At 36.7% G+C, this 13,571-nt stretch overlaps 1 protein-coding gene across 1 annotated transcript in view; it reads right to left on the minus strand.

Annotated features, from left to right (window-relative positions):
• The window catches only part of LOC132131508 (contactin-associated protein-like 5), an 80,837-nt gene that overhangs the window by 46,306 nt on the left and 20,960 nt on the right, over nt 1-13,571 (minus strand). The window contains exons 2-6 of the mRNA XM_059543551.1: nt 12,337-12,447; nt 10,113-10,306; nt 8,133-8,280; nt 2,786-2,989; nt 1,134-1,318 (exon numbers count right to left, since the gene is read on the minus strand). Of these exons, the coding sequence (XP_059399534.1) occupies nt 1,134-1,318; nt 2,786-2,989; nt 8,133-8,280; nt 10,113-10,306; nt 12,337-12,447 (842 nt within the window). The remainder of the gene's footprint in view (nt 1-1,133; nt 1,319-2,785; nt 2,990-8,132; nt 8,281-10,112; nt 10,307-12,336; nt 12,448-13,571) is intronic.

Here is a 13,571-nt window from a genome sequence, read left to right on the forward strand (position 1 = left end):
ATCTATGCAATCTTTCAAGAAAGACAGCGTGAGTAATGAATATCTAACAGGAGTAAAATACTACAAGCCCCAATGTCAGCAGAAATGAGAATATTGTTCATAACCTGGACTAGAGCAGTCACAGTGCTATGACCTGATCTAAATCCGGATTGAAAGAGTTCTTAGATATTGTTAATGGACAGGTATTGTTGTAACTGGACGGCAACAACTCGTTCAAGAAACTTAGCCAAAAATGGAAGATGGGCAATAGGCCTGTAGCTTGACAAATCCTTCAAATTAGAACCAGTATTTTAAAAAACTGATGTACTGGCAGCTAGCTTGAGGACTGAAGAAACCTTTCCAGTAGATAGAGAGTTGTTAATTATTGCAGTAATAGAGGGACCTAGGAATGTTGCACATGCACATGTTTCAATACCTCAATAGGCATAGGATCAAGAAGGCACGTAGATAGATTATTAGACATGACCAGCTTCAAAATATCCTCTGAACCAACAATTTGCACTTCATTTAAATATAAAATTATATTATTAATACAAATAGTAATTCGCTTCAATGCACTTCAAAGTTTAGCTTAAACAATGTTTGTGTACTTCATTAATAAATTATTATTATATTTAACATTTATTTTACTTGCATATTTCATAAAATGCACTTCAAAACACAACACAGAAATAATATAAGCAACATAAATAGACAATGTAAATACAATTAAGTTAAAAAAGAGCAAAAGAAGAACACAACTGATTGAACTGTTAATAGTCTCAAATAATTTCATTTGAATTAATAATAAATATTACATGTATTCAAGATCCCTTAAAGTACTAAATATTAAATAAATCTAAAGTAATACATTAAATATATCCTATTTATTATAAATTGATTCAAGGTAATATTTCATTGGATAAAAATCTGTAGTCTAGGATGTTTCATCAGACTATTTTATTTTGATTTATTTATTTATTTTTCCGGAAAAGACTGTAAATTTAAAGATGCAAATATCTGCTGAATGTGAGTTGTGCTCAAATGTAACAAGCCGTGAAATTTGGGCTCTTTAATAAAAACTACTGTTAAAGATCTCTATATGGATCTGCTAATAGACTGTACAAAATTTAAGTAACCAAAAACATTCTCACCTCATAATCAACTTCCAGTGAATCATCCAGCCCACCAGTCCTCACGTGTTTGGTTAGTCTGTCCACAGTGAAGTTGATCTGTTTGTTGAATCGCTCGATCAGGACGGAGTGCCAGTGCTGGTCATCCAGAAGACTACCCAGAAACACAGAGAGATGGCCACTGCTAGGATGCATCTTGACATCGTCTTGAGAGAAAAAGAGAGAAAGAAATATACACATTTAGATACTACTTAGCTTTCATTTATTTTTTAATTGAGTTTCATTTTTAGTAATTTCAGCACTTCAACTCACTATTTATTTCACATTTTTTGGTTTTAAGTTTTAATTTGCACCTGTTTAAGTTAAACAAAATGTACAAATGTGAATAAAAATCAAATCCCATTTATATTATGCTGGCAAATTAAACAAAAATGTAAATGTTGTCGGAAGCAAACTTTTTATCAGTTGCTAATTTTATTGCATCTTTATAATGGGCAACCTTAGAAAGAAGATTATCAAACGCTCTCGTTTTCTGTGCATATTCTCAAAACAAGCCATAAATAGCTTAGGAAAGGTATGCAATGTGCCGTCTCCTCTGTTTGATCCTTCTTAACTTCCTGGAAAGAAACCTGCTGTATTGATGATGAAAGAACAGAAAGAAGAGCGTATCTTGACAAAGTGAGAGAAGCCTGTCAGGAACATGTTCAGCTCATATTTCACCACAAAATCAAAAGAAAGATGTAAGAAAATCTATTTTGCATAAAGAAAAGTACGTTTATTTTTAGCACCGTTAATATTTGTTGCATTACTTGCATAACAATTAACCAAATATTTCACCAAAAGTGACGGTGAATTAATGTATCAAAAATATGCCTAATTTTCTTTAAGTAATATAATCCTTTTCCAGTTTTGGAGAGAAATGTAAAGCAGACACATTATAGCGAGATTTTCCCCAAGAAGGAGACAACATACAGCATCTGAAATTAGCTTTGAGAGCTTTTGGAGGCTTTCAGATAGAAGGCGAAGGCAAATGTAAATGAAAACACTGTCCTGATAAACAGCATCAACACAATCTTGGCTCGGTATACTTAGCAATCAGAGCTCGTTGTCACTCTTGGTTTAACGCACAACTTACTCCATTTGACTGCTGGTGCTAATTGAACACGAGCCTCGGAAAGTGCTGGAACCCTACATTAGACCATTCTTTGTGACAGCTCGATACACTTAAATGTGATTACGGCGCAGATTTGGCCTCTTAATCAAATCTTTGTTTCACAACTGCCTCTCATGCGATTACAGTAAGATGCCACGATAATGTCTATGAATACTTCCTCTTGCTGCAGTGATAGAAGAGCTCTACAAAACCAAAAGATGTGGAATAACCTAAACAGTGAGTTATTTTTGCAAAAGTGAGATGCATTACTAAAGATCATGTCATCATACAGAGCAATAAAGTAATTAAAATAAAATAATTCAAAGTAAAACATAAAAAATGCAAATGCCAGCATTAGCACCCTGCTGTGGAAACACTAAGAATGCAATAGTACACTGGGTTACAAATATCTGCCATGATTCTGAACATGCAAATGCATCAAATCAAGATATTTCAAAGCATATGTGGCCATGGAGTACGTTTCCGGCCTTTGGATTTGAGTTTAAAAGTCTATACTCACCCAGGTTGATATGCAGGGCCAGTCTGCCCTTATGCAGCTCTAGGGTGATGTAATCACCTCTTTGTCCCTCTCCATGCACAAGGACCCCATCCCCGCGCTGGCTCTTAAACCGTAGAGAGATGACGTCTTTCACAGTGCTGGTGGACTTCTGATTAAACCGGTACAGCAAAGAGCTCCTGCCGTTGAAATCTGCAACATCTGACTCTACAAAGTGGAAGGGAAAAAAAGAATCCACGGTGGTCATAAATATTAAACAAGAAAAAACATATCTACTTATTCTTAAAAACTTTCATATCTTGTACAATTTTCCAGTAAATGTATTTCTAAAATAAAAAGTGTTTGTTTTCACGATCTTTTATAACATACAAAAAAAAGCAAAAACAAAGCCAAACAAAACACGACACAACAAAAAAGAGAAAAGCAAAACATAACATAACATGACAAAAAGAATCCAAACAATGACAAAAACCCACAAAGCACAACAAAAAGCAAAAATAAAACAAAGCAAAAACAAAACCCCCACAACTAAACAAGAAACAAAACAGCCACAAAAAACAACAACACAAAAGCAAAGAAAAACAAAAACCAACAAAAAAAAAAAAAAAAAACTAAGAAAAGAAAAGAAAATCAAAATAAAGTACAACGATATAATACAGCAAAATGCAAATCATAAAAAACATAACAACCCAATAAAAAATAAAATAAAATAAAATAAAGTTCTACAGCTCTGGTAAAGCAATATTGAAATACTAAATTGTTAACATTATTATTATTACTAACATCTTTCATTAAGAAAACATAGTATTTTTCTAACTGAATATTTTATTTTACCAAGAACTACTGTATGCCAAATCACAGAAACTAAATGTGCTTGTCGTTTTAAAGTTTCCTAAATGTCACCTAAGGAAGATGGATTATAAGCTCATTTGTTAGGTGCAAGACCATTTACAACGAGACAAAAGAAGAACTGCAATGATAAAGAAATACCCGTCTTAACAGTTAGGCTCAGATTATTTTATCTTTGGCCAGAATTTCAAGAAATATGAAGCCTGTTTCGAAGCAACCCTTCAGAACTAATTCTACCCTAGGCAGTAAAAGGGAGAAATGTGGATTTTGACCCAGGTTTAGAGTTCAGACATTACATTTTTGCTCTCTTTCTCCATCTCTCTCCTCGCTGGATGCTGGAGTGAGAGAGACTGAAGCTAACTAGCCTTGACAAGCAAAGCCTAGCAAAGAGCTCTGAGCCGTCTGCTGAATAAAGAACTAACACAGAGGGTCCAGGAACATCAGCAAGCGCAATGAGACTGAGTTAGATAAAAGTGGGGAGATCAGACGAGAATGTGTTTGGTTTTCATATTTTGTTGCTGTCTTGATGGAAGTGCAATGCATGTCAAGATTTAATGATAAATAAATGTATCTTTATCTCAAAGTCTTTCAATGTAAGAGGCACAACAACAATCACCAAAAAACATAGAAGTTGCATAAATGGAGACCTTGAGAACTGAAAGGATAGAAAGAAGAGAATTTGAAAATACTGCCAGGTTTAAACTAATGCATATTGTATCCTTCCTGAGGGGAAAGAACAAAAACAATGAAGTTCAAACTCGTGACTGCATCTAAACTCAGCCAGACGGCTCGCTAAACACAACACACGGTGGATTCACATCCCGATTGAATAATTTATTATTTAGGATTGTAGATGGTAAAATAAACATATATTGTCTCTGTATATCTTAGTACCCGCATGAAATCTGGGCCAACAGAGATGAGAATAAAGACTAAATTGTCTGCAAAGTCATTCAACGCTGGCACCATTTTTCTGAATCCAAATTATTTTATATTTTGATAATGGGTTTTATGATCTAATCACGTTCATTAAAACAATTTGTGAACTGAAATAATGCTGAAATAAAATATAAATATAAGATGAATATATATTTTCCCCACTATATCTTATTTCACTTAAAAAAAACTGGTCTGAGATCCCCACTTCATACTGACCCCAAATATATTAGAAAAATGGTTTGTATTTTGTTGACAACTTATTGCTGTTTATTTATTGTTAATGTTAAAAGGTTAAAATTATATACATCGCAATTAATAAAATAAAATAAAAATAGGAACACACAATAATAATAATAATAAAATGATGTTATCAGATTAAAAATTATATATATATATATATATATATATATATATATATATATATATATATATATATATATATGTATATATATATATATATATATATGTATATATATATATATATATAATTAAATTTTTTTTTTTTTTACAAAATTCTGTGAATTTTCCCAATTGCTTAAGACATACACAAAGTTGCCCACAAGCTCAGATTTAGACCTCAGTTTATCTGTGGGTCTCTTGGTGGCATCAACAAAGCAGTGCTCCAATGTGAATTAATGACTGTACACACACACACACACACACACAAACACACACACACACACCTTTAGGGGAAGTCGTGGCCTAATGGTTAGAGAGTCGGACTCCCAATCGAAAGGTTGTGAGTTCGAGTCCCGGGCCGGCAGGAATTGTGGGTGGGGGGAGTGCATGTACAGTTCTCTCTCCACCTTCAATACCATGACTTAGGTGCCCTTGAGCAAGGCATCGAACCCCCAACTGCTCCCCGGGCGCCGCAGCATAAATGGCTGCCCACTGCTCCGGGTGTGTGCGCTCACAGTGTGTGTGTGTTCACTGCTCTGTGTGTGTGCATTTCGGATGGGTTAAATGCAGAGCACAAATTCTGAGTATGGGTCACCATACTTGGCTGAATGTCACTTCACTTCACACACACACACACACACACACTAGGGCTGTCAACGAATATTCTAAATTCGAATATGTATTCGAATAGTTTTAAAAAAAACGAATTTCGAATGTGAAAATTAATATTTGAATAAAAAAAAATGTGGAAAAAAAGGCCCGCGGTAGTAGAGGCGTGGTTGTCTGCTTTGCGAGTGGGCGTGCTAGCGCGCCTGAGGGTTCAGGGACAGGTCACAGCCTCACAGGAGTCGCACTGTCTGGCACAGCATCACTGCTGAAAGTTGACGCGTCTTCATGGAAGAGAGCCCAACTCGACCGCAGCAGAGAAAATGAGGTAAAATTGTTGACCCGCGAGATTGTTGTATGCAAGCTATTTAAGATACAGTTAGCATACCATTTGACCACTAGCAACATGAGGTCACATCTCAAAAATGTGCACCCAAATGAGCATGGCATAATGTGTGGAACTCCAGCTAAACAGTCACGTCTTGACACTTAACGTTACTTTGCATCGCCCGCCGCAAGCACTTTGTCTGCAACATGACAAGAAGCCATAACGGATAAAATAATTTCGTTCATTTTTAAGGACATGAGACCGATCAGTATCGCGGATGGGGCACGCTTCGGGGAGTTCTGTCAAGCAATGGATCCGAGGTTTGATTATTTATCGTTTCATGTCAAGGAAAAGTTCCATGTTTAGCACAGCACAGCTCGCTCGGAGCATTCAATGTCAGTTCTATATGCTGTAAAACTTCAATTAATATTAATAATATTTGTTTCAATCACTGAATGAAGCCTGCTATATTTGGGACAACAGTCGCGACCTTAAATTGCAGTTTGTAAAAATTTGTTTGTTCATTTAAACCATTATGCACAGAGAACGTGAGGGTGAGAGAGCGTGAGGTCTGCAGTCTTGGCCATTTGTTGATTTCCTTGTTTTTGTGTAGGTAATACGTTGTCATATATGTTTAAACTTAAATAGACTATCTATACAAGTAGTTATGTCTCTTTGTATTATTTTTGCCTGTTATGGACGTAATGTGCGTCATTGACAACATGCGCAACCAGATGTTCGAATAGTTTGAATATTCGTGTATTTTTTGAGGGAATATTCGAACGTCATTTTTGAGCAATTTTGACAGCCCTAACACACACACACACACACACTTATGCTCTTGCTACACACTTCACATTTCAGACACAAACAGTTTACACCACGAGATCACGGCCTTAAATTACAGTTAGTAGCAGAAACGCTTGACAGATTTAAAACTAATTGACATGAGGAGCATTTGAGCAGTGCATGAATAAGGCCAAAACACAGGATATCCAGTTTATCCCACAGAAGACAAATATGAATGTAGGGAAACCATGCACTATCCTGTACATGTGCATTTACTTCCTGTCTCTCTATTTATTAAATCTCAGAAAGGTCTGAATTCATTTTACCTTCATTTGATGCAACATTTTCTGTTTTTTTTTTCCTTTCATATTTGTCCTCTGTAATTCAGGTTAGCAGACATTTTCATATGCCCTTTGTGCTAACATTGAACACCGCACTGTGAAGCCATTGTATGTTCAGCGCATACTAGTGCAAGGCTAATTATAAATGTAATTACCAAGCACTAATTCACTGCCTGATTCATTCACGGCTTCTTTGGAATGCAATCTGCACCAATGCTAATGCTAACCTGCCAGTGGTCTGACTTTGACAAAGCACTAGTGTCTCCGTTATCAAACCCTATTACTGAAATACTGTGTGGTCAGCACTCACTTATCATGTTTGATCAACACAGTAAACCGAGTTGCCCCCAGCGGTGTCACATTCCGCCCTATCTCACGAAATTAACGCTTAGAAAATAAACATGGCGGTGATAGGTCGCCGAGTCAAGCTTTGAATTGACAATCGGCGCTGCTAGTGCGCAGACTACAAATACAAAGCACCTGAGGAGAGACGGAGAGAAAGGAACAATGAGAGAGTAGGGGAAGCAAAAAAAGAGAGACATTTGCAAGGTTACGTTATAAATATTTCAAGCGCAAAGCATGTGGCTCTGGCAACCCTTGAAGTAACCGATTGATTGTTACTCTACACTTTGATACCCAGGAAAGGCAGGTTTAAACCAACTCAACCAGACTGCAGTAAAACAACATGACAGTGAACTAGCTACAGCTACAAACGAACTAGCTGAACTTCTGAAACAACAACTTCCAACTCCTAAAGATTTGAAGATAATCTGCATGTCCTGCACTGGAAATATATTGCCGCACTCTGGTTAGCTGGTTGGCTTGTACAATAAAATGAAAGCAGAAATACCCTGGTTTTCCAAAGTGCTACATAACTGAATATGAGCTTGCAGTTTGTAAACACTGATATATTTAGATTTTTTTGTTGGCAGGTTTGTTAGTTAGCATGTGCTGATAGACGCAGTTACATCATTCTATTCACAATAAAATCAATACGATGGATTTAGAAAATAGATAGGTCAAATATCCATTTCAATACAGCTTTCATTGTGAATGCATAAAGTACCAATTACACAACAAATGTACATTCAGTACTCACTGTATGCACAGCCGTAGACCTCCACTCTGAGCCCCATCCATCCCCCGGGACTCCAGTCCACTGGCAAGAACCGCAGAAATCGTGTTCTTATGGAGTGTGAGAGCTTGTGGTGAACAATACCATCTGAATTTGTATTTCCACTGAAAGTCTACAGGAGAAATTAAATGTTAGCTTGCACAACAGTAACTTTCCAAGATCTGACCTTAGTATGTGCACTTCATGTGTTAACGAGTCAATATATTGTCAAACAAGTTTTTTTCTGCTGGATGGAAGGCCTTTGTAGAGATGCAGCCACATTTCCTGCTATTTGGCGAATTTTCATGGACAAAAAAATACTCATTTCAAAAGGGAATTTATGAGATGGGGGATTTCGCATGAGGGGTTAAAGTCAATCACCCCAAATTTTTGCTAATGTGACCACATCCGAATGGGTCTAAAAGCTCTCTCGCATCTATTAACTTCTTGTCAGTGAGGTTTTTATGAACTTTGCGATATTTCCAGGTTTATTTAGTGTCTAAGGTACAGGTGTTAGCTCTGTACATTGTTAGCACTCCTGTGTTAAATTCTGTCTTGATAGCATGTACTTGCAGACAATTACTTCATCATTTTGTTTCTTCATTGGCTGCTAATGAAGGTCACTTACAGAAGTCGAAAAACTGACATTAAAGTTACAGGGAATGTTAACGGTTAGCTTTCTGCAGGTACTTTAGCCTACATAGTCCGAATTAGCATATAGGTTTATCTCAAAGAAACTCTTCCAAAGTCAGAGAGTTTATTATCTATACATAGAGCTGAACTTTTGCAAAGCTGCATTTACCAAAGATTTAAAAAAACAAACACAAAACGTTAGCGGGGCGCTGCTGGCAACGTTAGTTTCTTTAAGCTGCACTCAAAGCGTTGCTGCTAATCTAAACCTCCAGTTTTAGAATAGCTGGGGGTCTTACCTCCAGCTGTAGAGCCTACCAGAAAAATGGCATGACCAGGAGGCACATACTGCTCTTCAAAAATGTTCCACGTCTTTTAATCTTCTACTCATTAAAATGCTTCATACCTTCAAAGACTTCCATTAAACTCTGTTCTCAAACTAATCAGCACCTTTTTATCCTCCTACTGGTTGGAAGATAAAAGAACCAAACATTAAACCATCATCAAATAAAAAAATAATTAATAAAAATAAAGTTGTAATTAGATGAATTAGCGTATATGTATACACCACCTCCACCTCCTCTAATGGCTCTCTATGTTTGTTTAGCTTCGATGATTACATTAGCAGGAATCCAAGCTTTCATAATGAGTGACGACGGAGATGGCAAGTAAGATCTCTGTAATATTTCGCACAAGATCTCTTCGAGCCGGGATAAATAAGAACGCCGGGGAATGATGGTGCTTTGAAATGACTAGTATTGATTCAGAAGAGGGGGGTGAAGCCCATTTGTTTGCCTGTAAGTGTGGAGGCAATGTAACTGCTGTCTCTTGTGGCGCAAGGGCCGTGCCAATCGATTCCAAAGTTGTCAAAATACAACCATCAAAAAAAAGAAAACTTAATTCAAGTTGGGTAGACAAGGATTTCAGTTGCACTGCCAGTGACCAATGAGGTCAGGAGACCATGAAATAAGTTTTAGCAGGGATATAAAGCCACGTCACTCAAGATAGAGGGTGTATTTAATCTTATTTTAGGCGATTAAGTGAAATTCAAGTTGGTAATTAAAGTGTGAACATTTTGTGGGTGGCTGGTTTTCGATGGTAAGTGTGTGCCGATAGTTTATGGGAGGATGCATTAATTTATTCTAGTAAATTATTATGTTTTAGTTAAAGCCACAGACGCTTAATGATTATGGGTGTGCATGCATTTTATTCCAGTCATAAAAGCCCCCCGATACACACTATCCGGAAAGCTTTTACAGTACTTATTGCAAAGCACTAATGCATTATAAATATAATAAAGGATGGATTATTTATAAGAGTACTTGGAAAACTTACCCCTATGCTGTCCTCTTGTCTGAACTGCTTCCAATCTCTTCCTGTATCACTGCAAATCAACATGTAACTCGTAACCCAATCAGGGCTCCCAAAACGACCCTGGGTCGCCACAGCTGTGACCTCGACCCGTTCACGCAGATCCACCTGAAGCCATCGTAGCCTGTCTGTTCGTTCTGGAGCCCAGCCGCCACCTCCTAACACAAGAACAGAAAAGGGTGAAGTCCAGGTACAAGATACAAAGAGATACAACATCAATAATTTAAGCTATCATCCTGTGTTGAGTTTGCCAGGCAACAAGCAAATTAGGTTTTGTCACATTAGCAAAAAAAAGAAGCACCGCTCACAAAGAAGTCACTTTCAAATCAGTTAACTTTGCATGCTTAATGTGAAAAATACAGACAAATTTGAACATGTTTTGATCGAAAATTCGGGATATTGCTCACAAAAATTAACTGTACAATGGTAATTGTGACCGCACTTTTAACTAAATATTTATTTTACTACACAAAAAAAGTAAAATGATACACAATGGCTTTTGAACATAATTTATATATGATATATATAATATATTTGAATTGGTTCACTTTACAGCAGACTTGTGCGGGAATTCTTTCAGACCACACCATGAACACAGGAAGAGGAAATTATGTGATAACTGATTCCCAATGATTCAACAATGATTCCCTATATTCTAATTAGATAATTTGCCAAAATGTCTCTGAATTACCAAAGTATCTTGAGAAAAAGAAACCTAAAATATTTTATTCTTGCACCAGCTCACTGCAACAAAGCAATGTAACATTCTATCAAGCTACTGTATAATGCTATTTATAAGAAAATCTAGCATGCTAATGATAAAACAACTATTTTGGAAACAGACAGTTATGCTAGTGAAAAATGCTATATTGTTAGCATTGTTACTTTTGGCTAGCTTCTGCACAACACTGTAGTTGATTAAGAAACATTCCTTCATTAACAAAAGATAAACTTTTAATTAAAGGCAGAAAAGGTATTTGAAACACTTAGCAGCCAGCAAAGCCTTATCTTCAGAGCCTGCCAAGTGAGCTTCTTTTAAGCCTGTCTGTTAACACTAATATGCTCAGACTTACATTGGCACTGTATCTATTAAAAAGCTGAGCAAATAGACAGCAAACCCAGTGCTAGTCGTAGCACAAGGATCTGCTCTACAAACAAAATCAGACTGAGCCAAAGAGGTGAATTTCAGATTGGTGCCCCTGTACTGTAGCTGTCAGGCAGTAATTCACTGATTGGTCTGCTTTTGACCTGTAAGTCAATTAAATTTCAGCAATGTTTGCTGATATTCTATCACAAGTAAAACTGGGTATTTATCCATGCTGTGCCATATCAAATGACAGAATTGTATTTTTTAATGCACTGGATTACTGAACCGACTCCAGCATGAGCTAGTAAAATGTATTTTCATGGTCTTGTCATGTTTTTGGATATAGTGTCCAATTCCTTAAATACCATGTTATATATCAGTGCCATAAGTTACATCAAAATTACCAAAATATTAGCATCAAATACCATCACTGTACAGTTTAGCTAATGAATAGGGATGTAATGATTCACAACGAGTCGGTTGAAAATCAGTAAAAATATGTGACGATTCAAGTTGGATGAGATGTTAAACGAATCACGATTCAGCTGGGGGTGATGGTTTATGTGAATGTATCTCTGAGAGGAACTTTTCATCTTGCCTCAGTATTTTGCATATGAAAGTAGGCAATCCATCTGCTGTTTTTGTTTCGTTCAGATGTTTTATGTAGTATAATCTTACAAAGCTAAAGTCAGATAATTATAGAAATTATAGAATTATATAAATTATAAATTATACCTTAGTATGTTTACATCAAGGTATTTATTTTATTTGTATTATTTATTTCTTTGACTTGGGATTTGTTTTAAAATCGAAAATTAAAAGTGTTGTTAATATTCAATTTCACAAAGAAATGTGCAGCATTTTGCTTGAGAAATAATAAAAGAACACAGTTTGATTTAAAATAGATAAATAAAAAAATTGATTACAAAATTAACTTAAATCTCATTTGGTTAAACATTTTATGAGAAAATCGTATCGTGAAATCAGTATTGTGAATCATATCGCATCATGTGTTGAGTGAATCGTAACATCTATACTAATGAAAGTAATTCAATTAATGTTGATAAAGTATTTTCAACATTTTATACTGGGATTACTCACCATCTCTTCTGTTGAGCTTGGCAAAATATGGCGACTGACTGTCAGAGGAAGATGAGGAGCTCTGGAATGATGTGGGAGGAAGAGGAGAAACCAGTGGCCCATTGCAGTGATCTAGAACAGCAGGAAAAACAGATTAGCCAATCAGATTTGACATTCAAGTTTAGTGAATGACCCCAATCTGGTTTAGAATGGCCACTATTCATAAACCATTCAGCTCCCAATGGATGATGGATCAAATCCTCTCCCTTGTACTTTTCCCATTTTCCCCTTTACCCCTACAGACATAAAATGGCTTGTACAGTAAATGTCGCAAAATTAGTTACTGTGAGACATTCGTCATGCACTCCTCAAGTTAACGTGCTAAACCAGAGAAAGGAAATGAGCAGAAAGGAGAGAGAGACAGCTGACAACAGCTCTCATTTCAATGTTTGAGAAATCCGCACTGATTTCTCATCTAATTAACCTTTCAAACACTTTCTAAATGAGCATGACAACAAATAGCTTCACTCACAGAATTGCAAATTTATTCCACACCAGGCAAAAAGGTGAGACGAAGATGATGGGGAGAAAAGGAGAGACAAAGAGATGGGTAAGGTTGTAGGAAGGATAGAGGCCGGCAGCTAGATGTGGCCACATCTCTCTTACAAAGGCTTTCAGAGACATCATGGATACCTGAGCCTAAATGAAATCTCCTCTGCTGGTTCAAGGGTATATTTACTCTGGGAAAAATCCCTAATAAACAGGCAACCTCCAGATGAAGCCATTTAAAAACCCGCCCCATGATGCATTTTTCAACAGGGAGTCTCTCTCGCTGACTATCTCTCTATCTTTTCCTCTGCAAGCGTGTAAAGTGGGCAAATTGAGTAAGTGATGTTTCTGAAACTCATAAATATGAATGATGGGAATGACTGACATGGGCTTCCGCTTCTGCTCGCGGTGACGGTCGTGTGGAGGTAATCAGCAGCATTGCGTCCAACAGTGGAAAGGGACCAGATTAAATTTTTCCTTGAGCAGAATGGATGTGAAAATGACCTTGTGGCTGCAAAGCACCTGGTGCTCTGATGGCACAAGAGATGGGAATCGATACAGCACGACAATAAACCAGCAGCTTAATTTCTTGAGGGCACTTGCATTTGAGGAAAAACTCTGATGGAGTGTTTAATGAACAGGAATGTGTACAACTCTTTTGAGGGGGTGGAAAAAGCCGTGAACATTTGAAATCACACAGGATTTCT

Source organism: Carassius carassius, chromosome 48 (assembly GCF_963082965.1).
Source record: "Carassius carassius chromosome 48, fCarCar2.1, whole genome shotgun sequence".
Classification (NCBI taxonomy): Eukaryota; Metazoa; Chordata; class Actinopteri; order Cypriniformes; family Cyprinidae; genus Carassius; species Carassius carassius.